Source organism: Macrobrachium rosenbergii, chromosome 3, assembly GCF_040412425.1.
Source record: "Macrobrachium rosenbergii isolate ZJJX-2024 chromosome 3, ASM4041242v1, whole genome shotgun sequence".
Taxonomy (NCBI): Eukaryota; Metazoa; Arthropoda; class Malacostraca; order Decapoda; family Palaemonidae; genus Macrobrachium; species Macrobrachium rosenbergii.
Window position 1 is genome coordinate 30,928,480 of NC_089743.1, and position 27,954 is coordinate 30,956,433.

The 27,954-nt window shown below is 35.6% G+C and overlaps 1 protein-coding gene across 1 annotated transcript in view; it reads right to left on the reverse strand.

Annotated features, from left to right (window-relative positions):
- The window catches only part of trol (terribly reduced optic lobes), a 1,293,721-nt gene that overhangs the window by 411,609 nt on the left and 854,158 nt on the right, over positions 1-27,954 (reverse strand). The window contains exons 55-58 of the mRNA XM_067129897.1: positions 21,068-21,178; positions 20,725-20,892; positions 9,169-9,285; positions 3,097-3,246 (exon numbers count right to left, since the gene is read on the reverse strand). Coding sequence (XP_066985998.1) covers positions 3,097-3,246; positions 9,169-9,285; positions 20,725-20,892; positions 21,068-21,178 — 546 coding nt within the window. The remainder of the gene's footprint in view (positions 1-3,096; positions 3,247-9,168; positions 9,286-20,724; positions 20,893-21,067; positions 21,179-27,954) is intronic.

The window sequence follows — 27,954 nt, forward strand, 5'->3', positions numbered from 1 at the left end:
ATTGGTTCCTACCACTTCAACAACAGACGAAAAGATCAATTCCACTATCGTCCACTGTTCTATCCCACAGAGTAGGAGGGAAAGTTGTTTATGCATCCTCCTTTCTGAGCCCAGACCTTCACATATGGATTTTTTAAATATCTATCGTGAAAATTACTCAGCCAACATTGCTAGGTACCTAGTGCAAAAATTACCGACATATGAAAGATATGGTCAGATTATATCCATACTGACAGCCCAAATGAAATTTCTATAGACACAGTTTTTACTTTCTTATATACCCTTTTTCAGACAAACGCCTTGTGGTTACAACAGTCGTGGCATACAAGGCTGCATTAATGGAACCCTTGCTTTATGGATTCAGGATTGACTCCAGTATAGAAGTTGTCACTTCCCTTCTGCCGTCTTTTGCTCTACAAAGGCCCACTCCTGAAAGGCTTCCAATTACTTGGTCCCTGAACAAGATGCTTAGACTTCTATCACACCCTCAAGTCAGCGGACCCAATACAACCACAACGCACATGCTACAAAAGGCCATCTTCTTGAATGCATTAGGAGCTTGTATTAGCGAACTGGGCTCTCTTAGATGGGGACGATGCATCACGCAAACAGCTGACCATCAATTATTATTGTCCCCTGGCCTATCATTCCTGGCCAAGAATGAGGATCCTTTAAAAAGGAAATCTATTCTGATAAGAAAACCCAATTTAGCAGACAAGACATTATGCCCGGTTCAAGCACTTAAGGTTTACCTAGAAGTCACAGCAAACATCCCAGAGGGTGTCCTATTTTCCTACACCCTAGCACAAACTAACCACTCTCCTTACAAGGGCTGAGAATGACTGTAGTGACTATCATTAAAAAGGCAAATTCACACTCCTTTCCTAGGTCACATGATATTAGAAAAGTAGATATGTCATTGGCCTTCTTCAGAAATGTCTCTTTCAAAGAAGTCTCTAAATGCACAGGGTGGTCATCAGTTAAATTACTGCCACTGTGTATTAGCAGGTGGCATGGTTAGTCCTAACCCTTAGGTGCTACAGCAGAAAACCAGGGGTCTTATTGACAGTAAGCTAACTATCACTGGGAGAAGGGCGACAGTGCTGCAACCAAACCCAGCATGATTAGCTAAGCCACTGTAGAACTACATCCTAAAACGTAAGTTCATGTATAGTTTCTTGTTCTTTGGTACCAAAACCTGAAGAGTATTTGGAATAAAGAATGGGACTACAAATTTGTTAGTTGATCTCACACCAGAAACATTTTTTCCTTTGGGGTGTTGGGATTAAAAATTGAGAGCTTAAGCCTTTTTCATCACCTGTCAATTTCTTTGTAAAGCTCTTTGAGGACAAAACAAGTGACTATGCTATCAAAAAACAAGTTCTGATGTAGGAAAAAAGGAAAAACCTATTTTTGGCATTTGCTGTTGAGTCCTCAAAACCCTCCCACTTCCCTGATGAGAAGGCATGGGATTTGGGCAAGGGATCATCCTGCATTGACCAAAAGAGAGTAATGGCTCCTTGGTCTTTAACAGCCCGGTTGTAAACAAGAGGGCAGATGCGCATGTGCAATAGTCACTTCTCTTTCTTGCAGGTTCTTTGACGTTGGAGAAACTGGGAAACTGGGTTCAGCTTCACTGAAGATAAGGGAAAGTGCCCTCCTATCTTGAGTCCATTACACTGTATACTCCATCACATTATAATGTTAATCACTACGACACAATACCTGGCCAAAAAGACCAACTAAAAGTGAATTCTTTAATATTAGTTTGGTCATCATGGGGCTCTGGTAGACCATGGAAGGTAACTCCTTGAGGACTCAACAATGACTACCAAAGATAGGGGTTTCCTACGTCAAAACCTGTTTTATATATATATATATATATATATATATATATATATATATATATATATATATATATATATATATATATATATATATATATATATATGTATACAGGCAGTCCCTAGTTATCAGCAGGGTTCCATTTCTGAGGGTGTGATGATAACCAAAAATTGCTGCTAACTAAAAATCGGCGATTTTCGGCGATTTTTGAGGCTTATCGGCACTGAAAAGTGCCGATTTTCGGTTATCAGCACCTCTGTTAGGTATGTATCGGCGCCAACATTCAATTATCGGCGCCGATAAGTGGAAATCGGTGCCAAAAATTGCTGATTTTTGTCACTAGACAAACCCTATAAAACTGGATTGTTAACAAAGCCGTTAACAAAGCCCATATATTAACTGGGGACTACCTGTAAATATATATATATATATATATATATATATATATATATATATATATATATATATATATATATATATATAATATATATATAGATATGGATATTCTGGCCTGTCATTAGCTTCAATGTTACTGTAGTACATAATTTAGCCATGGCACCTGCTTAAAATACTTTCTTCTATTGGGGCTAGTTCAAAAGACTTGCATAAGTACTGACCAACGATAATGAATGCTTTTTAAATTGAAAACTACTTCTAAGTCTCACATTATCCTGTCTAAGGTTTACACTTTTCACCCAACTTACATTTTCTTCCACTTTTTTTCCTAAGTAACTGCATGGAATTTTTCAACCATCTTGCTACTTCACTTTTGCAAGAAGTGAATGAACATTAAAGTGAATAATTATTAATAAGAGTAAGACAACATGCAACCTCTCAACCTGTCACAAACCTAAAATCATTCAAACAATTCAAAGCACAGAGAGAGAGAGAGAGAGAGAGAGAGAGAGAGAGAGAGAGAGAGAGAGAGAGAGAGAGAGAGAGAGAGAATTATTGAGCAGTTTAGTAAAGCTTCCCAAGTCACACTGCTGGACACTCCTAGGACTTGAATGAGGGATTTATTCTTCAAGTGAAAAATGAAAAGGGGCTAGGCAGGATAAAGGAATAAGATAAGTGAGAGAGCATTAGGAATAAATGAATAGTAAAAGGAAGGTGGTAATGCAATTGTGGCCAAAGGTATGTTACAAAGAACCTTTGTTATCACCTACAGTGTATCAAGCAAGGCGCTGAAAAATAGTATCCTATTGACCTCTATACTAATATAGTTACAAAACAGAACTAGCAGGTACACACTAGGTCCACAGTTATCTTCATCAGATCCATCACTGCAGTCTTGTCGGCCATCACAAAGTTGATATTGGTCAATGCAAAACCCATTTCTACATTTAAACTGGTCCACAGTGCAAGATTCTTGTCGAGGCGTTACAACTGGATCTGCTGTAACTGATTTTTGAGTTTATGTAGAGGATTTCAAGAAAAGCACATACAGTATTACGTAAATGTAGCACAAACCACCATGATAAAACTTGTCACCAGAAATTAGTATTAACTGCCAATTACCTTAAGCAAATTTATGTTGTTATTGTGTTTCAATATATGAATACATGCATATTCAGAGGACTTAAATTAGCTTAATAAAATGTCTGAATTATAAGCAAGGAGCACTGAGAATAGAGTAAAACTTTAATTTTGAATAAAAAATCATTACATTTCCAGAGTAATTTACTAACGAATTTCTAATATGTTCATGGGACCTGACACCCAAACAGTGTATTTTCAGTAAAGTTTGTCCAAACTTGAGGTGAGGTGGGGGATATTGTTCCAAGTGCACTTTCTGAGAACCAAATTCACCAACAGAGGTATCTCATCCCCATGCAGCCAGGTAACCCACTAAGGCAATATATGGATGAACTAGAAAATTCTATATGCTCTACACAAGGAAGCCTTGGGTATCAGTGACGTACAACTCAAATTTTAAGCTGCACTTTGAAAAAAAAAATTGCTAAAAAAATCACCACTGGGTCTTATATGCAAAGGTGATGCCTCCTGTAGGCTACTGTTACCCTCAAAATAGGCTAATTTTATCCCATATGGTCAGTAGTAACTTTACTGACTCCATAACATCATTTACTTAAATAATGAAATATTATTTTATTAAAATTATTATTTACCCTATTATTATTAATGGTATGGTCAATAGGATTATCATAAACAAACACCATCGAAGTTTATCATACTGAAATATGCCTCAACACACTGCTATATATAAATAACTGGCACCTCCAGAAGAAAGATACATACCCATCACTGAGTTTTAGTCGATAACATTGATAATGTATATAGCTTTAGACTAATTTTTAGGCCTAGAATCACATGTTGGAAAGGCTAAGTGCACATTGTCATACATTCTGCCAGGTTTACCAAACTTATAGGTTGTCTAATAATTCATTATTATTTCTTTTAACCCTTAAACGCCTACTGGACGTATCATACGTCGACTAAAATTCTCTGTTGGGTGCCAAGTGGGCGTACCGTACGTCGACTACAAAAAATTTCAACCTTTGGTCAACTTTGACTCGACCGAAATGGTCGAAAAACGCAATTGTAAGCTAAAACTCTTACATTCTAGTAATATTTAATCATTTACCTTCATTTTGCAACAAATTGGAAGTCTCTAGCACAATATTTTGATTTATGGTGAATTTTTAAAAAAAACTTTTTCCTTACATCCGCGCAGTAACTCTGCCGAAAATTTCAGAAATTCTTTCGTCATTTTGTTGTAATTTTTGCACTGTTTTATATTAGCCATTACATAAAGTTTTATATATGAAAATGTGTGCAATTTCATGTAAAATACAACAAAATACAACCCATGGTTGTAGCTTTTATCAGTTTGGAAATATTTTCATATAAATCTCGATAACTGCCAAAATTTCAACCTTGGTCAACCTTAACTCGACCGAAATGGTAAAAAAAACGCAATTGTAAGCTAAAACTCTTACATTCTAGTAATATTCAATCATTTACCTTCATTTTGCAACAAATTGGAAGTCTCTAGCACAATATTTCGATTTATGATGAATTTTTGAAAAAACTTTTTCCTTACGTCCGCGCCAGAAATTCTTTCATCACGTTGTCGTAATGTTTGCACCATTTTATATTAGTCGTTACATAAAGTTTTATATATGGAAATGTGCACAATTTCATGTAGAATACAACAGAAAATAACTCATGATTGTAGCTTTTATCAGTTTGGAAATATTTTCATATGAATCACGATAACTGCCAAAATTTCAACCTTCGGTCAACTTTAACTCGACCAAAATGGTAAAAAAACGCAATTATAAGCTAAAACTCTTACATTCTAGTAATATTCAATCATGTACCTTCATTTTGCAACAAACTGGAAGTCTCTAGCACAATATTTCGATTTATGGTGAATTTCTGAAAAAAAAAAAAACTTTTTCCTTACGTCTGCGCGCAGTAACTCGGCTGAACATCTCAGAAATTCTTTCGTCACGTTGTTGTAATGTTTGCATCGTTTTACATTAGTCGTTACATAAACTTTTATATATGAAAATGTGTGCAATTTCATGTAGAATACAACAGAAAATAATTCATGGTTGTAGCTTTTATCACTTTTGAAATATTTTCACATAAATCACGATAACTGCCAAAATTTCAACCTTCAGTCAACTTTAACTCAACCGAAATGGTCGAAAAATGCAATTGTAAGCTAAAACTCTTACATTCTAGTAATATTCAATCATTTACCTTTATTTTGCAATAAATTGGAAGTCTCTAGCACATTATTTCGATTTATGGTGAATTTTTGAAAAAAACATTTTCCTTACGTCCGCGTGGTAACTCGGCCGAACATCTCAGAAATTCTTTCGTCACGTTGTTGCAATGTTTGCACCGTTTTATATTAGTCGTTACATAAACTTTTATATATGAAAATGTGCGCAATTTTATGTACAATACAACAGAAAATAACTCATGGTTGTAGCTTTCATCAGTTTTGAAATATTTTCATATAAATTACGATAAATAGAAAAAATTTGACCTTGGTCAACTTTAACTCGACCGAAATGGTCGAAAACTGCAATTTAAGCTAAAACACTTACAGTCTAGTAATATTCAATCAATTAGCTTCATTTTTCAACAAACGGAAGTCTCTAGCACAATATTTCGATTTATGGTGAATTTTTGAAAAAACATTATTTTACATCCAGCGTTCAAAATTCATGCATCATATTGTGATAATATTTTCTCTGTGTTGCTTTGATCGTTTTACAATTTGTTATATACCAAAATCATCGCAATTTAGTGTACAATACAAAGAAAAAAATAATCCGTTAGCTTTAACCGTTTTGCTTACAGCGCGATTTGTATAAAATTATATATGAACATTTTTTTGTGCTGTCATATATTTCAATATTTATATATGATAATGATATTTTTTCATTTCTGATGGTTGCATACTAAACTTCAGGCAGTGACAAAAAAAGGAGCCAAAAATGAACTCAATCTTAAAAACTAAAGCGTGCTGTGATTTTTGAAAAAACTTTTTTCGGCTTGGCGCTAACTCCTGAACGCAGCCAGCATACGGGAGACGTTTTGGTAAATAGAGGCTCGGCGTTTAAGGGTTAATTAACAACTTGATTTTTCATGCAAAACACTAGTGTAAACAATATCAAATAATGGCATAAACAACCAAACTGAGAAACAGCTGTTTGCCAATGTTAACTATCATAACTATTACACATTTACTGTTAAAAACTATTACACATTCAACTTGTCAGAAACTTGCCCATTTTCAATGGTAACTTTCATACCTAAATATAAAACAAATACATTTTTATTCATTATTCATGCAATGGACAAGGTCTTACGACATTTAAGTTGCAGGTTGCAAGTGAAACGAATATCAAGTTGGATGCAAAACATCTTGTGAAAAGTAAAGCAGCATTTGCAGTTGATGAAATCACACCTTTTACAGTACTTTGTTTAAAATTTACTGCATTTATGAATAAAGGTAAGCTGCATTTTTTAACCCTGCCTTCTTAATTAACAAAAAAATATCTCCAAATTGTTTCATTTAGCAACTACAGTAATGGCAGTGAGAATATTAATAGTACTCCATCAGCTATCACTTGGCAACACAAGGCAATAATGACATCAGTAAAACTCAATCAGCTGAACAATTTTGAGAATGTATACATTACCAGAAAGCAAATGGCATATGACTGCAATGTTCTTATTTCATGTGATATGATAATACAAGAAAGATAATTGGGTACAGTAAGTAAAATAAGTTTTATTTAAATTTGCATTATTTTAAATACAACTGTACTATCTGACTTTTGCAAGACGATACTGTAAGTTTAACAGCTAACTCAGGCCAACAGTTTAAACACATATACACATGCATACATACACACATTCTGCTCGCCATGTCACACTCAAGTGACTTAGGGTGACTTAGTTCAGCTGTTGGCACGCTGAATGGACCTTATGATTGATGCTCTATCCTCCACAAAAAATAAAAATCTGTTTTTAGAGCTTTTTTATTTTTAGACTATTGGATAAGGGATTGTAAACCTGTATACAAAAAACATTTTCCCTGGGTATGCCATAGTGAAATGAAGGTGTGTTCAATATGTCCATACATCTTATATGCCATCAAATAGAGTATAATTATAATCTTATTTCATCTTATAAAAAAAACTTCCCATAAACTTCCTATAACTATTATTGAAATAAAATTACTTTCTCTACATTAAGATAATGCAGCATGTGACATTCTTTAACTGTACACTGACAAAACATGTGCTAACTTAAGAACAAGACCAAATTATTTTATAATGGTATTCTTCTTTAAACAAAGAACTCCATAACTATATTTTGGTTTGTGATTTTCATTTGCTACTGTTACATTTTTAGTAAAAAAAATTGATGAACAACTAGTTGCATGAAAAGTTACATTTGACAAAGCCATTATAGAAACAGCTCCAGTGACTTTGTCAATACCTGTAGTCTTGTTTACTTCAAGCCTGCTAACATCACAAAAATAACTATCTATAGTCACTCTATAAGCACAATCATAATTAATCCTAGTATAATAGGGTGAATAATAATCTCAAAATATGAGACATATAATTATGCTGAATCCCTGTCATAAAAAAATTATGGGATATGAAGTCAACTGACAAAGCAGTCAAAGCTGCATTCACTGTCCAAATCAAACAACAGTTCTTAAAGACAATTTCTTAGTAACACTGATATCCATCATGAATAAAAGGAAGGTTTCGTCAAATGAATAAAATAAAAAAGGGCTAAACCACTGAAACAAATACATGATGTGGCATTCTTCATTCAAAAACAACTCTACACCACAGTAATTCTACTTCATCTCTGAGTTGGTCACATTTATTTGACTCATGAATATTTGTGGAAATCCCTCACATCACTGTTCTCAGATGAAGAGAATGCAATAAAATCCTAAAGCAAAAGACATTTTCCAATTTCCCTAGTTTCAATTAACAGTAAATGGTAAATCTTGAAAGAAATTACCTCAGATTCTTCATTTTCAGTTTCTTGAATCGTCAAGTTCTAAGAAGTTCTATCATTATCTCTAAACCAGACCATGGTTTATCAACTGTAATTCCCCTTGAGTGTAAGTTATTCTCACGGTACAGTATAGCGAATTGGATATTAAAAAACATTTGTGGATTAACATTTGTCAATTAATGCTTATATGAACACATCATGTAGGTGTGTAAGGAGAAGTATACACTGTGTACAGTATATAGGAATGAACATATATCAAAAGAGCCCCTTGGTGCCAGCCTTGAGAGAGGTAAGAATATTGACTTATCCATTCTCTATTACTATAATGGTACGCCCTACCATAGATAACCAGGAACCTGATTGCCATAATTTTAATTACACTAAATAAAATTCTAATCCATAAAATTCTTTCTATTTTTCACTGCAAACTTTAATTCAAAAGAAATATAACTGGTGAAAATGATTACCTCATATTTGGTCATGTCAGTATCCCATTTATCACTGTTGGGCAAAAAGAAATGAAAGTGCAGTCTTGAAAGATATAAGAAATGGGAATAAAAACACCCATGATCAATAGATTAAAGACCCAATGAAGCTGTAATACTTGTAGTACCATAACAAGAGTTTGCTCTATCTCAGGTGGATTTAAGCTATGAAATATGGTGCCCTAAAGCTAATAGATAATGATATACCTTTAATAAGTCAGTAATGAAAATGTAGAAAAAATAATCACTGAAATAAAGATGAAAGGGGTAGAAGAATGTACAGTAAAGAACAACACAAATAACACACCACAATTTTCCCTTTCGTCAGACCCATCAGTGCAGTCAAAGCGCCCATCACATACTACATTGGATGATATACACTCTCCAGAGCCACAGGTAAACTCACTTGAAGTACATTGGTCAACTGTAAGCAAAAGTTCAACAAAACCACTTAATGAGAGAGTGTTTCACACATATTATTAAGCTGGAAACAAGATAACTATTTCATTTGCAATATTAAGAACTCGAGGAAAATGTAAAGAGAAAAAAGAAAATTGTTAATCTTATACATACACATATACTAATAATTACAAATAATTTAACAGATCCCACATCAATGACACTCCTGCAAAAGCTAATAAAAAAATGAGTGGATAAAAATTATATATTAAAGAAAGTACACATAGCATAAAAAATTAAGAATTTTTTAAAGAAACATTCAATGAAATACTGAAATTAAATTCACCACAGTAAATTTTACTTGTTTTCCCTGTATTATTATTATAATTATTATTATTGTTATTATTATTATTATTATTATCCATGTACCTTTACAAGGTTCAATCTGACACCCTATTTATTTGACCTAAATGATCATACAGTAGTAACAATCTATTTTCAAAGTTACAAAGTCACAAAAATTACAAAAAGAAAAAAGCTGATATAGACAATTCTCTAAGCATAATACATTCACGGAAAAGTTATGTATTAATTCTCGCATATCAATTTCCTATCACGTCTCCTTGTGTAAATTCTCCTTTCCACTGGGTTTGAAGAACTGGTAAAACCACAAACTGACCTCAATGGTTCTTAAACGGATTTTTACAAGGTTTTACTAAAAATATAAAATTGCTGAATCATGAGCAATAACCTTAACATATTACCTGATCACTTAATGTCTCTTTTATTTAATAAATTTGAATATTGCATTTAACAGACCTAAATTTTGAATCTCAAATATATTTGATTTGATTGTATTCTTAATTAAAAGCACTTATTCAATTTCAGAATTACACATAGAGGCAATCAGAATATATTAGGTGAAGTTTACTAACTCTCACTGACATTACATACTTATCGAGTTTCATCTATATTAATTTAATTATAGGGGGGGCCTGCTCTTTGTGTACAATATGAAACTCACTTCACAAGTTCTAAAACAGTTCTTACGATCATTTCAAGAGATTTGACAAATTTCAATTTTAAAACATCAGTTAATAAATACATCAGCAAATTTTCACTGCTAACAGGCTAACAGGAAAATTATAAATAATTATCAGGTGTAATATAAAAATTCAAAGCCAAAAAAACTACTTAATAGTAAAGATAGATGAATTAAAACAGTGGAAACTGGGTCTTTAAAAAAAAAAGAATGAGATTTAATGACCCTATCTCTCAAAATTTTATGCTGTCCAGTCCCAAGAAAGAAGTGATTATTTAAAGGTGTAATTCTATTATAGTAATCCCTCAATTATCTGAACTGCCATTATCAGACACATCCGGACCAGGTATCAAGGCCTCAAATATATATGATATACATAAATTTCTTAAAATTTAAAAAAAACCACCCTTAGGTGGTAACACTGCCTAAACCCAGACTAACTCAGAAAGGGTTTTGGCGGGTGGGAGAGGCCTCAAGAAGGTTCCATGGTGGGGGTTTGGGATGGCTTGGTGCCATTGGGGAGGAGGGGCAGTAAGGCTGTGTATAGAGGGGTCAGAGAAGGTGTTGTTTTGGAATGTTGGTGGAGCTGGGGAGCAGTTGCTATGGCTGGAAGGGTTGGGGATGCAGTGTTGGATTTTGATGAATATAACACTCCTTCAATTACGATACACTTATGCGTTTTCATTTGTCTTTTTCCCATATGCCTTTTGTTGTTTAGTTGCTCCCGCCAACTTTTTGTAGTTGTGTGTGCTGTCTGTCTTCCTGAATAAATGAACTTTTTGTCTGGATGTATTATTGAAACCCACCATCATATTATGGCCACTGCACTAACAGGTTATGGGCCCAGCAGTTCAAAGAAGCACCTATATTTTGATGGTGATGAAGAAAAGTATGATCTGTGGGAGATAAAATTTTTATCCCATCTGAGACTAAGGAAGCTTACCCTAAGCGACACCGATGCCAAGACAGCCGATTCACCGAGAAGAATGCCGAGGTATTCACCGAATTGGTGCAGGTTCTAGATGATAAAAGTCTCAAATTGGTTATGAGAGATGTAGTTGACGATGGAAGAAAAGCATCAGAGATTCCACGAGACCATTACCAAGGTAAGACGAAACTAAGGATAATTTCGTTATACATGGAACTGACGTCCCTAAAAATGAACAATAACAAGGGTGTGATGGTTATGTTCTACATGTCGAATCTGCTGCTACGTCACTGAAGTCAGCTGGTGAAACCATCAGTGATAGCCTACTCACTGCCATGGTTTTAAAAGGTCTACCGGAGAAGTTTACTTCATTTAGCACTGTTGTGATGCACAAGTAAAGTGAACCATTGTGTTTGGAATTTAAATCCCTTCTTAGAAGTTATGAAGAATGCCAGAGAAGCATGGTGAACACACTGAAAAGAGTGATGAAGTCCTTAAGGTGAAGTCCAAGGAGAATCCTAAAGGCAGGAATACTGTTAGGTCTAGTTCATCAGTGATGTATTATACCTGTAGTACGCTAGGCCACAAATCCCACGAGTGTGAATCCAAGATAAATTAAAGTAAATGGTGTAGAGAAAGTAGATCCACTACTCACAACTTGAATGAGCATAGAAAGAATACTGCAGTGAAATCCAAGTAGGCCTAAGCCTACTAGTGAGCGTGATGAAGATTTCTGTTTCAAGATAAATTGCCCTGTAGTTAATGATCTTGATGAGAGTAATATTCTTGTAGATTGTGGTGCAATAGCTCATATAATTAAAGATAAGTCAAGTTTAAGAGTTTTGATAAGAATTTTGATGCTACTAAGCATATGACTGAACTCGCAGTGTAATAATATTGTTGCAGGCAAAGGGAAGATTGAAATTGTTCATGATAAAAATGGCACCAAAAGGAATGTAACTCTTGGTAATGCTCTTTATATTCAAACTTTTAAACAAAATATTTTCTCTGTTCAAGCAGCTGTTAGTAAGGGCGCTAGTGTAATTTTTACTCCTAAATCTGCAGAAGTGAAAAGTCCAAGTGGTGTCTCTTTTCAAATAAATAAGAACGACAAGCTATATTATCTGAATAATGTCAATTCACATAAGTCTCGTTCTTTAGAAGAATGGCATTAGGTTTTGGGGCACTGTAATGTGACAGATATTCTGGAATTAGAAAGTAATACTGAAGATATGAAAATAAGTGATAAAAGTAATTTTGACTTTGAAACTTCTCATGAAGGGAAAATGCATTTGTCTAGGAATAGGGTACCAGATGAAAGAGCTAAAAATAGATTGGAATTTGTTCATTGTGATCTAGCTGGACCTATGAGTGTTGAGTCAAGGGAAAAGTCTACATATTGTATTGTATTTGTAGATGATCATTCAGGGATAGTTTTGTCTATTCTTGAAAAATATAAGTGATGCTCTTAAAACAACTAGGAACTTTCTTGCTGATACAAGTTCTTTTGGTGTTGTCAAAAGATTAAGATGTGACAATGGAGCTGAGTTTACTTCCTCAGAGTTTAAAGATTTTCTTGTTGATAATAAGATAAAGCAGGAGTTTTCTTCTCCACATTCACCCACCAAAATGTGGCATACATTGTTTGAAATGGCTAGATGTCTTCTTATTGAGGCTAGGTTACCAAAATTTCTTTGGAATTATGCTGTTAGTGCTGCTGCTTATATAAGAAACAGGTGTTACAGCCCTAGAGTAGGTAAAACCCCATTTGAAATGTTGATGTCTAAGAAACCAAAACTAGAAAATATGCATATTTTTTGGTTTCCAATGTTAAGCTTATATTGAAGAGAAGAAAAAGCTTGACCCAAGAAGTGATGAGCGAATATTTCTCGGTTATGACCCCTTAAGCCCCACTTATCTTGTTTATTACCCTGAAACTGACAATTTAGGAAAAGTTAGGTTAGTTTATTTCACTGATAAAATTAAGAATCAGAGAATGGGTAATCATAATTCAGACAGTAAAGATGATGAATATAATGAGGGTATCCCTGTTGATAATAATCGGGAAGAAAGGTCTTCAAATGAAATTGACCCAGTAACCTTCAAACTGGTCAGGAAAAGGGTGCATCCCGGTATCCAGAGAGAGAGAGCGATGAGCTCTGAGGTACCTGAAAGACAATGTTGACCTCACTGAGGTTGATTTATTGGGTTATTCTGTTCATTACTGTTGTCAAGTTTCTGAAGTACATTGCATTGATTTCAAAAGTGCATATCATAATTCCAGTACTGATGGTGAAATCTTTGTTCAACTGCCTATGAGTTATATTGAGACAAGCAAGAAAGGTGATCAATTAGTTTGGAAATGGAATCAATCTTTGTATGGTTTAGAGCAATCAGGTAGAAACTGGAATGACTGTGCACTGTATAGAAATATTGTAGGAAGCCTGATATATGTCATGACTTGTGCTGAGCCTGATTATTGCTTTACTGAATTTATGCTGATTATGATATACACAATCTTTTATACGTGCTGCTTTTATACTTTTGTAATGTTTGTCCATTGGATACGAGTTCTTTTTGAGATTTACCACTGAAATAGAATTAAAGTTTATGAGGGGTGTTAGGAAAGTAAACTTTTATTATTTTCAAAATCTGATAAATATAACGCTCCTTCAATTATAATACGCTTATGTGCTTTCATTTGCCTTTTTCCCATAATGCCTTTTGTTGTTGAGTCGCTCACGCCAACCTTTTGTAGTTTTGTGTACAGTCTCTGTCTTCCAGAATAAAGGAACTTTTTTATCTGGATGTATTATTGAAACCCATCAACATATTAAGGCCACTGCACTAACAAAGAGGGCTAGGTAGACCTGACTTGACAGAGCTTGTTTGGTTTTGTGTTTTATGTTTATGATACAGTAATTCACATTTTATTAAAAGATATGTAAAGTACTAAGATATGAGAGAGAGAGAGAGAGAGAGAGAGAGAGAGAGAGAGAGAGAGAGAGAGAGAGAGAGAGAGAGAGAGAGAGAGAGAGAGAGAGAGAACAGCCGAGATAAGATATCAACAATAAAATATTCTCTTGTGCACTGTTATGATATGTGTGATAATCATACTTACAGTAAACTAAAATTGTAATGAAATATTGTAAAATAAATTGAGCAAAGCAAAAATAAAAAAGTAAATAAATAAAAATACAGTGGCAACATTCACTCCGTGGCATGGGTGAACTTGCTATAGCCTGTTTGATATTGTCTTGCCTACATATAAAATTCACATTTTAAATATTTTCACGGTGATTAGAAATGAAATACCAACAGTGATAAAATATTCTCTTGTGTACTGTTATGATATGCATGATAATCATACTCGGAGTCAATCAGACTTGTAATGAAATATAGGGTACAGTAAATCAAGCAAAGCAAAATAAATGTTAACATGTACGTACATCTGCGCGCACTTGCTGGTTGGCGTAGTGAACTTCCTAGAGTTTGTTTGGTTTTGTGTTTTTTTGTTTATGATACAGTAACTCATATTTTATCAAAGGATATGTACAGTACTGAGACGCGGTAGAGAGAGAGAGAGAGAGAGAGAGAGAGAGAGAGAGAGAGAGAGAGAGAGAGAGAGAGAGAGAGAGAGAGAGAGAGAGAGAATAACTGAGGCATGTTTACATAGAACCTAAGTATTTACAATGAAGCCTAAGTACAGTAACACACACACTCCTTCACTATTTTATTTATATTTTATGCTACAGTGTTCTAATTTACACTGCAGTATATTTTTTACTGCATCTTCTCATTTTTTATCTTTACAAACCAAAAGATAAATGCAATCATGTGAGTAGGGTACATATGTATGCAAACACTCATTCATTGTCAACTATGAACTTGCTACAGCTTGTTTGGTGGTGGCTTGCCTCCATATGAAATTTACATTTTAAACATTTCAACAGTGATTAGAGATGAAATATCAACAATGGTAAAGCATTCTCTTGTGTACTGTTATGATTTGTGTGATAATCATACTGAGTTAACTAAACTTGTAATGAAATTAGGCACAGTAAATCAAGAAAAGCAAAACAATGGCAACATGCATGTATATATGCACGCACTCACTGGATGGCATCATGAACATCTTTCCCTAGTAGGCTCAATCAGCTGATAATGAGAATGTATACATTACAAATGGCAGACAGATGGTTGGTGCTTTTTTATACATATTATGATAATGATATAAGATAATACAGTATAAATAGATTCTGTAAGCAAGACAACAGTTTCATTACCATTACAGTTAAACCCCCGTATTCGCGGGGGATGCATACTACGCCCCCCACCCCCCCGCAAACACTTAAAACCTCTCAAAAACACTTAGAACTGCCTATTTGATAGTTCAAACAAAAAAAAATCTAAAAATGCTTATACCTAAGTATTTTAATAGTTTTATCACAAAAAGTGCATTTAGTCATGAAAATTATATGGAAATACAGTAATTAGTCAATACTGCTCAGTGAAAAATACTGTGAATGGATGAATTTTCTGAGAATAATGTGTATACAGTATGTGTTCTGTAGAGAAATCCGCAAATTGTACCTTTATCTTAAATACAGCTGTCACAGCCTATTTGACTTATGCAAATGTATCCTGCAAGTGTAGCACCCATGCTAGCCTTGGTCAACAGTTCAGATATACACATTTTGTATCTCAAGTATGGTGCAGTCCAACCTCTTAAATCCAGCACTCTGTGGTCTGGCAACTCCCATACTCCAGGATGTTTTTGAATCAGCTGCCACTGGTCCTTGAGCAGCTCCGAGAGTGGTGTAACAAGTTGTTTCAGTTTTTTTTTTTTTTTTTTCAGAACTGATGCTTGCTCCGTAAATACGCAAGCACAGTTTAATTCCAATGAATACTTATGTATCATCTGATTTTGTGTAGCAGGCAATTAAAATTTTATCCAAAAACATGATTTCATCATATACAGTACATTGCGTATTAAGAGAACCCGTTATATCACGTTCAGCATTCGCAGCTTCAGTTGAATCATGGACTTTTCTGTGGAACGTATTCCTAAATATATCACGAAAAATTCACTAATTCACAGATTTTTTTGTGGAGCAATTCTCACTAACTGCTGTATTTTCATGTTATTTTCATGACTAAATACATTTTTATAATAAAAAAATGATTTACTAATTTTCACATATTAACATTAAAGTAAACACAGCAAAATATCAATAAAATGGTTTTTTTTAATGCATATTTAAATATTTCGGTAATGTACTTAACTCTACTTGCAAATTCCAAATATTTTTCCTATGTACTGTAAAAAGAAAACGGGACTGCTTGAATACTGTACGAGAGATAATGGTTGTGCCTGAATATTGGGGGAACTTGATTAGTTTTCACACGTAGCTATAAGCCATATATTTTTACGGGTAAATGTTATAAGATGACTTTGAAATGATATTAAGGTGTTTTACGATGATAGTCTAAGGTATATTTGGTGTAAGATGACAGTTTAAGTATATTTGGTGTAAGATGATAGTTTAAGGTACATTTGGTGTCTGAACTATTAAAACAGGCAGTTATAAGCATTTTTAGAGTGGGGGGGGGATCTTTGGTGTTTGACCTATTAAAATAGGGAGTTATACGTGTTTTTAGAGGGGGTTCCAACTAATCGCGGATTTCAGCCTATCGCAGGTGGTTGTGGTCCCTATCCCCTGCAAATATTGGAGGTCCACTGTAGTGCAAGATGTATTTTCAGTAGATTACACTAGGCAAGAATTAATTACTATTATAATAAAAACCACTTACTACTGCATGCAAGACACTGGCATAAACAACATAAAGCACTGACATAAAGAGCCGAATTGAGAAACAGCCATTTGCCAATGTCAGTCACCGTAATTAACACACGTTTATTACAGGTTGCGTTACAGTTATCAACTTGTTAAAAATTCACTAACTTTCGATGGTGACTTCCATAAATAAAAATAAAATCTTTATTTGCCCTTCACGCAATTGAGAGGAAAGTGTAATGAAAGTATGCCACTAAATTTACAGTTGTAGCTGAGGCCAAACAAACGAATAATGTGCAGGCCACAAAACGTTTTGGAAGAGGCAAAAGCAACATCAAATACTGGCAAAATCACACATTTACTACATTTAATTTACTGCATTTATAAATAAAGTTGTATTTTTAAACCCAGCTTCGATAATTTACAAAAAACTATATGCATTTCATTTAGCAACTAATGACTGTGATGATGGTACAATGCAACCAGCTGATCATTTTTAGAATGTAAAAATTACCAGAATGCAAATGGTGCCTGATTGCTAAGTTCATAAATTATAATACAATACAGTAGTATAGAAATAATGCATGAAATATAATTGCATGCAGTATGTAAAACAAGTTTGTTAAAATTATGATTATTCTTAATACAACTGTATTATTTGAATTTTGCAAATGGATATCTGTCAGTGTAACAACCTAACCAGGGCCAATAGAGTCTCTCTCTCTCTCTCTCTCTCTCTCTCATGCAGATTTTTAGGTTTTTCTCTCTCTCTCTCTCTCTCTCTCTCTCTCTCTCTCTCTCTCTCTCTCTCTCTCTCTCTCTCGGAAAAAATGAAACCCAGAAAAGTTTGAAGCACTGGAAAACATTGAAAGGTGCGAGATCAGAATTCAGCAGTGAGCTTATAAAAGTGGTTTAAGCACCAATGTATCAAAAGTGTAAGCATTTCCAGGAGATACTTATGGAGCAGGCCAGAACTTCCATAAGGAACTAAACATAACGAATGACAGTGATTATTCATAAGCTTAGTTCTACTTTTTATAACACAGCAATATGTATGTGGAATGAGCTGGCAAGGCTTTGTTTGCTTAGGGGGCTTTTTAGGGGTGATTTCTGTCATCCTGGATTTTCTGCAGTCTGGCAGTGGCCTGGTCCCAAGGTGCTGGTTTTAAGAGGTCGGACTGTAATACAATATAGTAACAACTGATGAGGAAGTTGCTGTATAAAAATAAACTAATGGTCATAAAACCATGGTAGGCTGTGGGTAAACACAGGTAGGCTACCTGCCTACTAAACTGTGTCATTTACGAGATGAGAGAGAAAAAGTGGTTGCATTTTTTGAAAGTGTATTTATGTAGTAAATTTTGTTACAAATGCAGGGAAAAAGTTAGATAATTATCTTTTGCATAAAATTTTCAGTTTAAAGTGTGATAGTTATTGTCTATAAGCATCTTGAGTGTTAACAGTTACTGTATGTGGTATTGACAAAGTTATGTGAGGATGGGTACAGAGTTGCCTTTGAACACCCCTAGATTTTTTACTCCCCATTATCCGATGGGTCCTTGCCTCTATTAATCCAGATAACTGAAGGATTTCTGATATTAGAATTTTTAGCACTAAATCATTCTGGACAGCTTATGCAAAATTTTCTATGGATTGAAGCAGTCTATGAATAATTTCCTTCTGTGTCTGACAGTGTATTGATATCCCTATGACCTCTCTATGAAATTTATAATTTATAATATATATATATATATATATATATATATATATATATATATATATATATATATATATATATATATATATATATATATATATATATATATATATATATATACAATTTAAGAAAAATATGCTGCCCTAATTCTAAGACTCTGAATCACTGTAAGTGACTAAAATGTTACTTAGTTCATCAGTGATACCATGCTTTCTTGGCATATACATAGGATTTGCTACAGGCCAAACAACACTTCTGAAACATGATAAACTGGCTAATTATTATTATTATATTATTAAAATCACTCAAGCTAGAAAAAATTTCATAAAATAGCATTCAAGAATCTTGTTTAATAGTGTTTCTATTAATTGCAATTATGCTGCATGGGTGATAAACAAAACCATATCTTGAAAAGTACACTGTATTGCTTGTGAATAGTACTTGATTCTTTTTAAATACCATACAGGTGTGCTTTGTTACCTCAACATCTCTGAAATATGACTCACTTGAGAATGGTTAAGAACTTTCTTTAAAATAACAAATTAGAAAAGCCCTGATAACTGTGTATCTAAGTGACACACAATAACAGTAACACTGTAGTAAATTATATCTACATCTAATGAAAAGGAAGGAATATATTTCTGTTTATATGCTATACTACAGATCCCCATAAGGTGTGGTGCCTATAATAAGACATGCAATTCTTTTCTAATTAGACAGTAGGCTACCGGAGGCCATACAACTACAGGAAGAAATACCAAATAATAAAAAAAATTCTTTGCTGCACATGAAGAAGATTCCATTTCCAAAGATGAAAGCATGATAATAATAACTAGCTGTGTAAAGGCTTAAGGCTAAAAGTATAAGAAAATAAGCACCTACTAAATAATAATAATGAAATATATAAGATTCACATATCTCAATCCATCTTCCATAATTGTTCCAGATATGAAGACAAAAATTCCCTTATTGCCTAAAAATCGAAAAGCACTTATGTTACAAAGTTAAAATGTTCTTACTCTTAGAAAAAGGCAATTAGAAAGTAAACCTAAGTCTTGTGGTCTGGGAAAGCTTATGCTACTTTTGCTGTGAGATTTTACAAAAGGAAACCACAACGTGTCAAAAAGCTTAATACAGACAGTCCCCGGTTATTGGCGGGGGTTCCATTCTGAGGGTGTGATGATAACGAAAAATCGCTGCTAACCGAAAATCGGCAATTTCGGCGCCTTTTCAGCGATTTTCGGGGCTTATCGGCGCCGAAAAGTGACAATTTTTGTTTATCAGCCTCTGTTAGCTATGTATCGGCCCCAATACCCAATTATCGACGCCGTTAAGCGGAAATTGCTGATTTTCGGCGCTGAAAATTGCCGATTTTCGTCACTAAACAAGCCCCATAAAACCAGATTGCTGTTAACTGGGGAGTGCCTGTAATAATATTCTTAACAGTTTTCATGTACCTTTCAGGGTCATGATATCAAATAGCACTGAAACTTCAAATAATATTAGGAGAGTATAAATAAAATATTGGTCACTGTCCAGATCCCCAAAAATTCATCAGCAGGATATAATAATTACAATAATGGAATTTCCTTCAAGAACTTGTATATCGATTGCCCTCCTGACAGGTGTAGTTTGAGTAATACCTTATGAAAAAAAAAATACACACACACTAAATTACACAAAACATGCTTTATTAAACACACAAATTATTTCAACTGCCATGCTCCCTGCAGAAGAAAAGAAAGAATATATGTTATTACCACTAAGAAAAGTACCATTATTGTAAGGCATCTCAGTTAGTGTGTAGCTGATAAAGAAAGTTCAGATGATGTGACAGGAAGCTGAACAGCAAATGAAGCTGAGCATCTTGTAGTATTAGATTTGTCAAGTAATGTGGGTGATGTTCTAGCAGAAATGCTTTTAAAACGCTTAGGAGATGGGTTGCATGAACAAAGCAAATTGGTTAATGATGATCGAACCTGGGGTTTCGGGGTCTATTACAGGGGTAACAGAAGGGAAGTTGCTATGGCAAAATGTCTCATCTTGTCCCTCCTCACAGTCATCGTTGCCATCACATAGGCGAGAATTTTCAATACACTCTCCTGTGCTGCATCGGAACTGGCCCTCGTAGCAAGGCTTGGAGGAATCTGGATGTTGTGTGCGTATTGGAGTGATCGGTCAATGGGTCAAGTATGTTACAGAGGTAAGGAACACAATTACAACTAAAAGGAAGGTTTTAAATTATAAATATACATATATTACACATCTTGAAGAATGCACTATCCACAAGAATGTTTAATTGGCTCGGGCCTGACAACACACCTGGGCAATCCCTCTCGTCTGAACCATCAGAACATTCTCGCACGCCATTACATACTTCAGTGCGAAAAATACAATCCCCGGAGTCACACCTCCACTCTATGCTCCCACAGCCTGTAGGATTTTGGTGCTATATCTTTAGTTTAGTACTTACTGAGTTAGCAAAGCAACTGAAAGGCCCATATCAAACGGACAATGTAAGCACAAGCAAAACATATTCAGGCCACAATACAGCATTTCAGTACAGATTATTAGCAAAGTGTATTGATGTGAAACCGTACATTATCTGAGTCTGAAAGCATTTTAGATCTGTAGAGATGTAAGTTTAACAAGTATATTCACAATTACAGTACAGTACAGAAAACATGAAGAAAAACGGGCAACATGATAAGGAACATTTATCAAAATCAATATATACAAAAATGGAATATGACTTATAGAATGGAATATAAATGGTCCCTTTGTTGTAATCTATTAAGCATTAATTCATCTGTGACCTCCTGCACAAAGACAGTCAAAATGATGTTTGGGGTTGGCATTTTAATGTTAGAAGGACAATAGATATGAGATCTTTAAACTGCATCCTGCAAACTTTTGTAATATATATAATCAGACATGACTATATGATGTCAATCTTATGACTACATAGATCTTACCAGTATTACACTCTGCATATGAATAGCTATAATAATAACCAAAGGCAGCCTAATAAACCAAACATTTGGACTGAAATTCTCAACTTTTATTCAACTTTCATAAATATATTAAAAATGTTGATGATTCTAAAATAATAATTTCATAAATAACTTAGACATGAGAGAGAGAGAGAGAGAGAGAGAGAGAGAGAGAGAGAGAGAGAGAGAGAGAGAGAGAGAGAGAGAGAGAGAGAGAGAGAGAGAGAGACTGGCTCCACTCAGTGTTGGCCCGTGGATAAATGGGGATGGTTGGAGTCAAGACAAACATCCATCTGTAAAACCTCTGCCAACACCGATAATGAAAACAGTTGGAGGAGGCTCATTAAAAACATCTATCCTGACTAGTATAGTCATAGGTAATTAATCATTTTCTATACTCCGGATACCTAAAGGGTTTTGGCAATAAGTGAATTACCTAATTATGTCACGTCTAGCTGCAGATTACTGTGCCTTCCCCAGCAATATCTCAGCATGACCACCATTCTTATGGCAATAGTGTTTCAGGAATTTAGATTCAAAGTTAAAGGCACAGGTTATCAATTGTTTTCTTTAAGCTGGATAATCATTCGGGTCTGGCAATAAAGAGCAGTAAACACAAACCTATAAATGTACAGTATTATCCCTTGTGGTTCCACAGTGACTTACCTAATTATGTTGGATCTGGTTGCAGGACTATTGCACCTTCACTGGTTCAGGAATACTGGCTCTAATAACATTCTGAACACTCAAAGACGTCTTCAAAGGAAACATTTCCACAGAAAGTTAATGATGTACTGTACTCACCTTTTGGATGTCATGCAACTTAGGAAAGGAGTGAGGGTTAGCCTTTTTGCTGAGGGTCACTAAAATAGCTCTCAGCCCATGTAGAGAGAGTGGTTTGTTTGTGCTAGGGTGTAGGAAAAATAGGACCATCTGGGATGTTTGCCAAGATATCTAAATTAGGTAATAGGACCATCTGGGATGTTTGCCGTGACATCTAGGCAAACCTTTAGTGCTTGAAAATGGCATATTATTTTATTTGAAATACTGAGTTCCTTTATCAGAAAATGGGATTTTCTCTTTAAAAAGGTCCTCATTCTTGGCAAGGAATGACAGGCCAGGAGACAACAGTAAATAACAACTAGGTGTATGAGTGTCTAAGAGAGCCTAGTAGGCTAATCCAAGCTCCTGATGCCAAAGCATTCAAGAAGACTGCCTTTTGCAGCATATGAGTTGTATTTGTATTGGGCACATGAATTGAGAGGATGATAGGAGTCTAAGAACCTTATTCAGGGACCAGGTAATAAGAAACCTCGCAGAAGCTGACCTTTGCAGTGTAAAAGACTGGAGAACAGAATTAACAATTTCTATATTAAAATCAATTCCAAAACCACAAAGCAAGAGTTCCACCAATACTGCCTTGTATGCCATGATTGTTGAAATTGCAAGGCATTTTATCTTGAAAGATAATAAAATGTAAAACTGTTTCAACAGATTTCAACTGGGCTCTCAGCGTGGAGGTAATTTAACCACATTTTCCATATGGGCTGGTATGTCGGACAGATGAAGTCCATAGGTTTTGCACTACGCACCTAACAATGTTGGGCAAATAATCTTCACGGCAGAATAGATTTAAAAATCCACATGAAGGTCATGGCCCAAAAAGGAGGATGTATAGATGACTTCCCTCCTCCTTTCTGGGATAGAACAACAGACAGCAATGGAATCTTTTCTCTTGCCTGTTGTTGAAGAAATAAGGAGCCAATGACTGTTTGGCTAATTCAGAGCCACTAGGCAAGTGATTTCATTGAAAGCTGGTAGATAATGAAGGAAAAAGTTATTTCATCCTCCATTTGTTCAAGTCTTGTAGGAATGCATCTCTTGCTATTGCCAGAATGTCCAGGTTCAGAGGCACAAACACTAGAAGTTGATGGTTTTCGAATTGGCAAACCTGTCCACATCCGGACATGGGAGCATGTCAGCAATTACTAACTTGAGAAGAGCTCAGCAAGAGCCTAACCTCTTGATATAAGACACTGCAGTCATACTGTCTAGGACCAACAAAAAGTGGGTCCTTTTTGGAGGTTTCAGTTTTCTGAGATGGAAAGATAGTCAATAGCCCCACAAAGTTCATACGACACTCCCTCAGAACAGGTGACCATCTTCCCCCTAACTGACAATCCTCTCAATGGCCTCCCCAACCTGTCAAGGAGGCATCAGTATGTATTATCACTTATAAGAACAGTGGAGTCAGGTCGGCCTGTTTGCCAGAGACCCCTTTTAGGTCCACGGACAGATTATCTTCCCAATCTCAGATGAAGATGATCACAAAGCCTTTTCCTGGCATGTGAGAGCCAGACTGTTTAAATCCCACAGTCAAAATCTCCGGATTAGAACTATAATGGACCCAAACTGTAACAGGCCCAGACTTCGTTACAACTGTCATCTTCCTTATTCTGGTTTGAGTGCTGTTGTGAAGAGACAGCTGGCTGCAAAGAGTAGCCCACCAAAGTCCCAGCCTTAAAAAAGGTCTGCTGGATGTAAGGTGGGACTTGTTCCTATTAAGAAACATTTTGACTGAAGTCTGGCAACTACAACTTTCATGTTTCATCAGCATTCTGTTGGCTCCCCAGATTCATCAATCATCTAGGTAGGCCACTAGTTAAATTCCTTCATTCCTGAGCTCCCATAAAATAAATAAGTACAGTATATATAAAATTTATGCAAACAATGTGTTTGTTCAAATTTGACGGGCCAAGGACCGCCCTTAATTTAGAGGAATGCTTCTCGGGGACACTGAAGAGTGTTGGCAAATAAAGCTTTCTTTCTCTATGGCCCCTTTTTAAAAGGGGTCTGGTTTTTGGAAAAAACTACTTTGGAGGAGGGGGAGAGTCGGACCATCTCTACCCTAGCCCACTGAAAATTATACTGTGTCCCAAAAGGGAGGACTTCCACTGGATGTTAGGCTGTAGAAGACAACCCCAAAATGCAAGTCCTATTGGGCTCCACCTCTTCCCTAGCTTGCCATGTGCGGTCCAGTTGATTTTATTTCCTAGTAGGAGTGCCTTGTCTGCTTTGAAAGGGATGCTGATGCTATTCTTATCCTTTCTTCTGTTGTCAGAGGGGTCCTTTGGTAGAGACTGAAGGCTTGTACAACTCTGATTCACACCAAGCTTTCTTAGACTAAGGAGGAGGAAAACTCTCAATGGTTTGTTTCCCAGATTCCCCTTTTTTAAGAACAATATACATATTGTGCAATTTTGTTGTCGGGTTCATTCAGTAAGTTGTGCAACAACACTCTCTTCAAAAGGGTCCCGACAGATGAGGGAAAAATGTAATAGGGAGGTTACATTGGGGAGCGAAATGTTGGAGCCCACCAATGCTTCCTTTCAACTGTTAATGCAACACTCCAGAAAGTCATGACTACTTCCCACAGAATCCATATAAGTGTTTTGGCTACTGCCATGAACATTGTTCTAGAAGACTCAGGAAGCTCTTTAATAGGTGGAACCTCACATAAAATCCAGCCATGGCTGTCCTGAGATTTTTCTTGTAGGGGTCCCAAACTGCTAAGCAGCCCTGTCCAATGGGAGCATTTTCCTCTCATAAGGGAGGACAAGTGTTGCCAATTCCTTTGTAGCACTATGAGATACTGGGATGGTGAAGACAAATGGCTTTGTTTCTGCCACAAATTCTCGTTTCCCAGTCACCACAAAGTTCTGAAATTCCATCTTAACATGAGTGATCATTTCAAAAGTCAAGAGACAGGAGGCTGATGCATCCCAGAGAGGTTATTGATTCTGTAGCACTGTTGTTGCACTATAATTTCCATTAAACTGGAGAAAGGTTGCTTCTATGGCTTTCATTAATATTCTTGCTTCTATGGCTTTCATTCCTATATTATTGGGCAGGATAACCGTCTCCTTCAACGGTTTCTGAATTCCTATTGATTCTATATGTTCAACTTTGATCAGATTTTCTTTTCATTATTTTCATTACAAAGGTACTTTCCATCTGGTGAAAGGAGGCACATTGAGGTGTGTCACCAAGGGTTATCAGTATTATTCTCGGGGGTAGGTATTGGTGCCCGTACTACATTCTAATTTGAGTTTTACTGTCCTACCTGGTCTTATTATTGTTACCAGTTGGAGCTCTGGGAGTGAGTAGGCTGTCTCTTATTATCCATTCTGATTTCAACAAGGATCTAGACAACTGATTCAACTTCTTTTTGGGCTTAAGTTTTTTTTATTACCCTGTTACTGTACCATGCACTAAGACTTTTGGTGAGAAAACCTATCTCTGCCTGAGCAGACTGTACAGCCTCTCTATCCTCTATAGTTTAAAGGATGAGAAATTTTACACACCACAACCAATTTAATATCCAGAACAGACCTGAATTCCTCTTGGGAATCATGGATAGCATCTCTGATATGATGCTCTGTAGCAAGGCCATCTTTGATACTGTTCATGATTTCCTACTAGAATTCTGGAAGTACTGCAAGCAGAATTTTCTCATCAGGGAAGTCTGCATGAGCTGAAGAACCAAGGCAGTCATATCACCACTGCCTGGCAGTACAGAAAATACACCAAGCTGAATTTCCTATCAGGGAAGTCTGCATGAACTGATGAGCCAAGGCAGTCATATTATCACAGCCTGGTACTATAGAAAGTACAGCAAGTAGAATTTTCCTTTCTGGGAAGCCTGCATGAATGGGTTGAACCAAGGCAGTCGTATCACCACTTCCTGGCAGTATAGAAAGTACAGCAAGCAAAATTTCCTATATGGGAAGCCTGCATGAACTGATTAAACCAAGGCAGTCGTATCACCACTGCCTGGCAGTACAGAAAGTGCAGCAAGTGGAATTTTCCTATCAGGGAACCCTGCATGAACTGACTGAACCAGGTAGTTGTATCACCACTGCCTGGCAGTATAGAAGTCCAGGATAAATCACTACCCCGTAGATGGTACAGACACTTCAGATGGGGTTGGGTGGACCCTATCAGGGTCCCTTCAATACATGATTGCTGCAATGGAAAGGCAAGATTCTCATCTGAATATCTCTCTCATGTAAAGCAGAAGTCTGTTCCTTAGATCTTCTGAATTCAGAAGGGAAATTTCAGTGGCTTTATCAACCTCATGTCGGGTATTAGTGACCTCTCTCCCAAGGGAAGATTCTTTGTCTCCACTGGAGAAGTTGAATTGGTAATTCCTAGAATCCACTGCTTTTGGAGTATTGACCCAAATGCGGATTCTGTTCTGGTGGTATGATGTAAAGTAATCTCCTTCTTCCATAATCCTATTGAAACCTATAGCTCATAGAGAGAGCTTATGAGCTCTTTACTCATTTAAACTTGCTGCCAGGAGCATGTTGCATATTTCACACGTCCAGCAACCAACCAAATTCTCATTTATTTATTCAGGGGCTGGCTCATGGCTTCCCAGTCTGTTTGATAAAAACTACCTAGTGTTCACTACCTATATTACTGTATGGGAAGCAAACACTCAAAATAACACAGGCCCACATGGCCACAGATACATGTCCATAGTATGATGTAAGGTAACATGATTAAGGGTCATATCCATAAAACAGTAGTATGTATTAAAACATTAATTCACAATTACTACAATAACATTGTCCTATAGGAATACTCACAAATGCTTCTTTACTCAATTAAGACAAAACTAAATGGATATCCATACTATATATTTCTAGAAATTTCATAACCACTGATTACCCAGTTTGTTCCCAAGCGCCTGGTAGAGGTCATGTAGCCTATAGGCTATGTTAGTTGGTACTTAAGTAAAAATCAATAATTATTGGAATTATTGTACCAAAAATATACAAAATTAGTATCTCTAAGAATTTAAATTGTTTGGCAAAGCTTACCATTACAAAAAAAAGTACTTTTATACTCCCTTACGAAAAAGACAAGGGTCACAAAAATTTCTCAACAACTGTGACATCACTACCAGCCGAGTAATACCAGTTGGAAGTACTGTAGAACCACATGAATGTATTTCCTTTAACACTTGAAAAGAACCCCTATATTAAGGATAACTGGGAATTGATGATATCATAAAAACCACTTACAGTAGTTTAATTATAACATACTACTGTACTAAGGAAATACTGGCCTTTAGTAAACATCAAGGCTCATAAGTCAAGCATGATTGGAAATTATGATCTGATTAAAGTTTCATAAACAAGAAGTTAG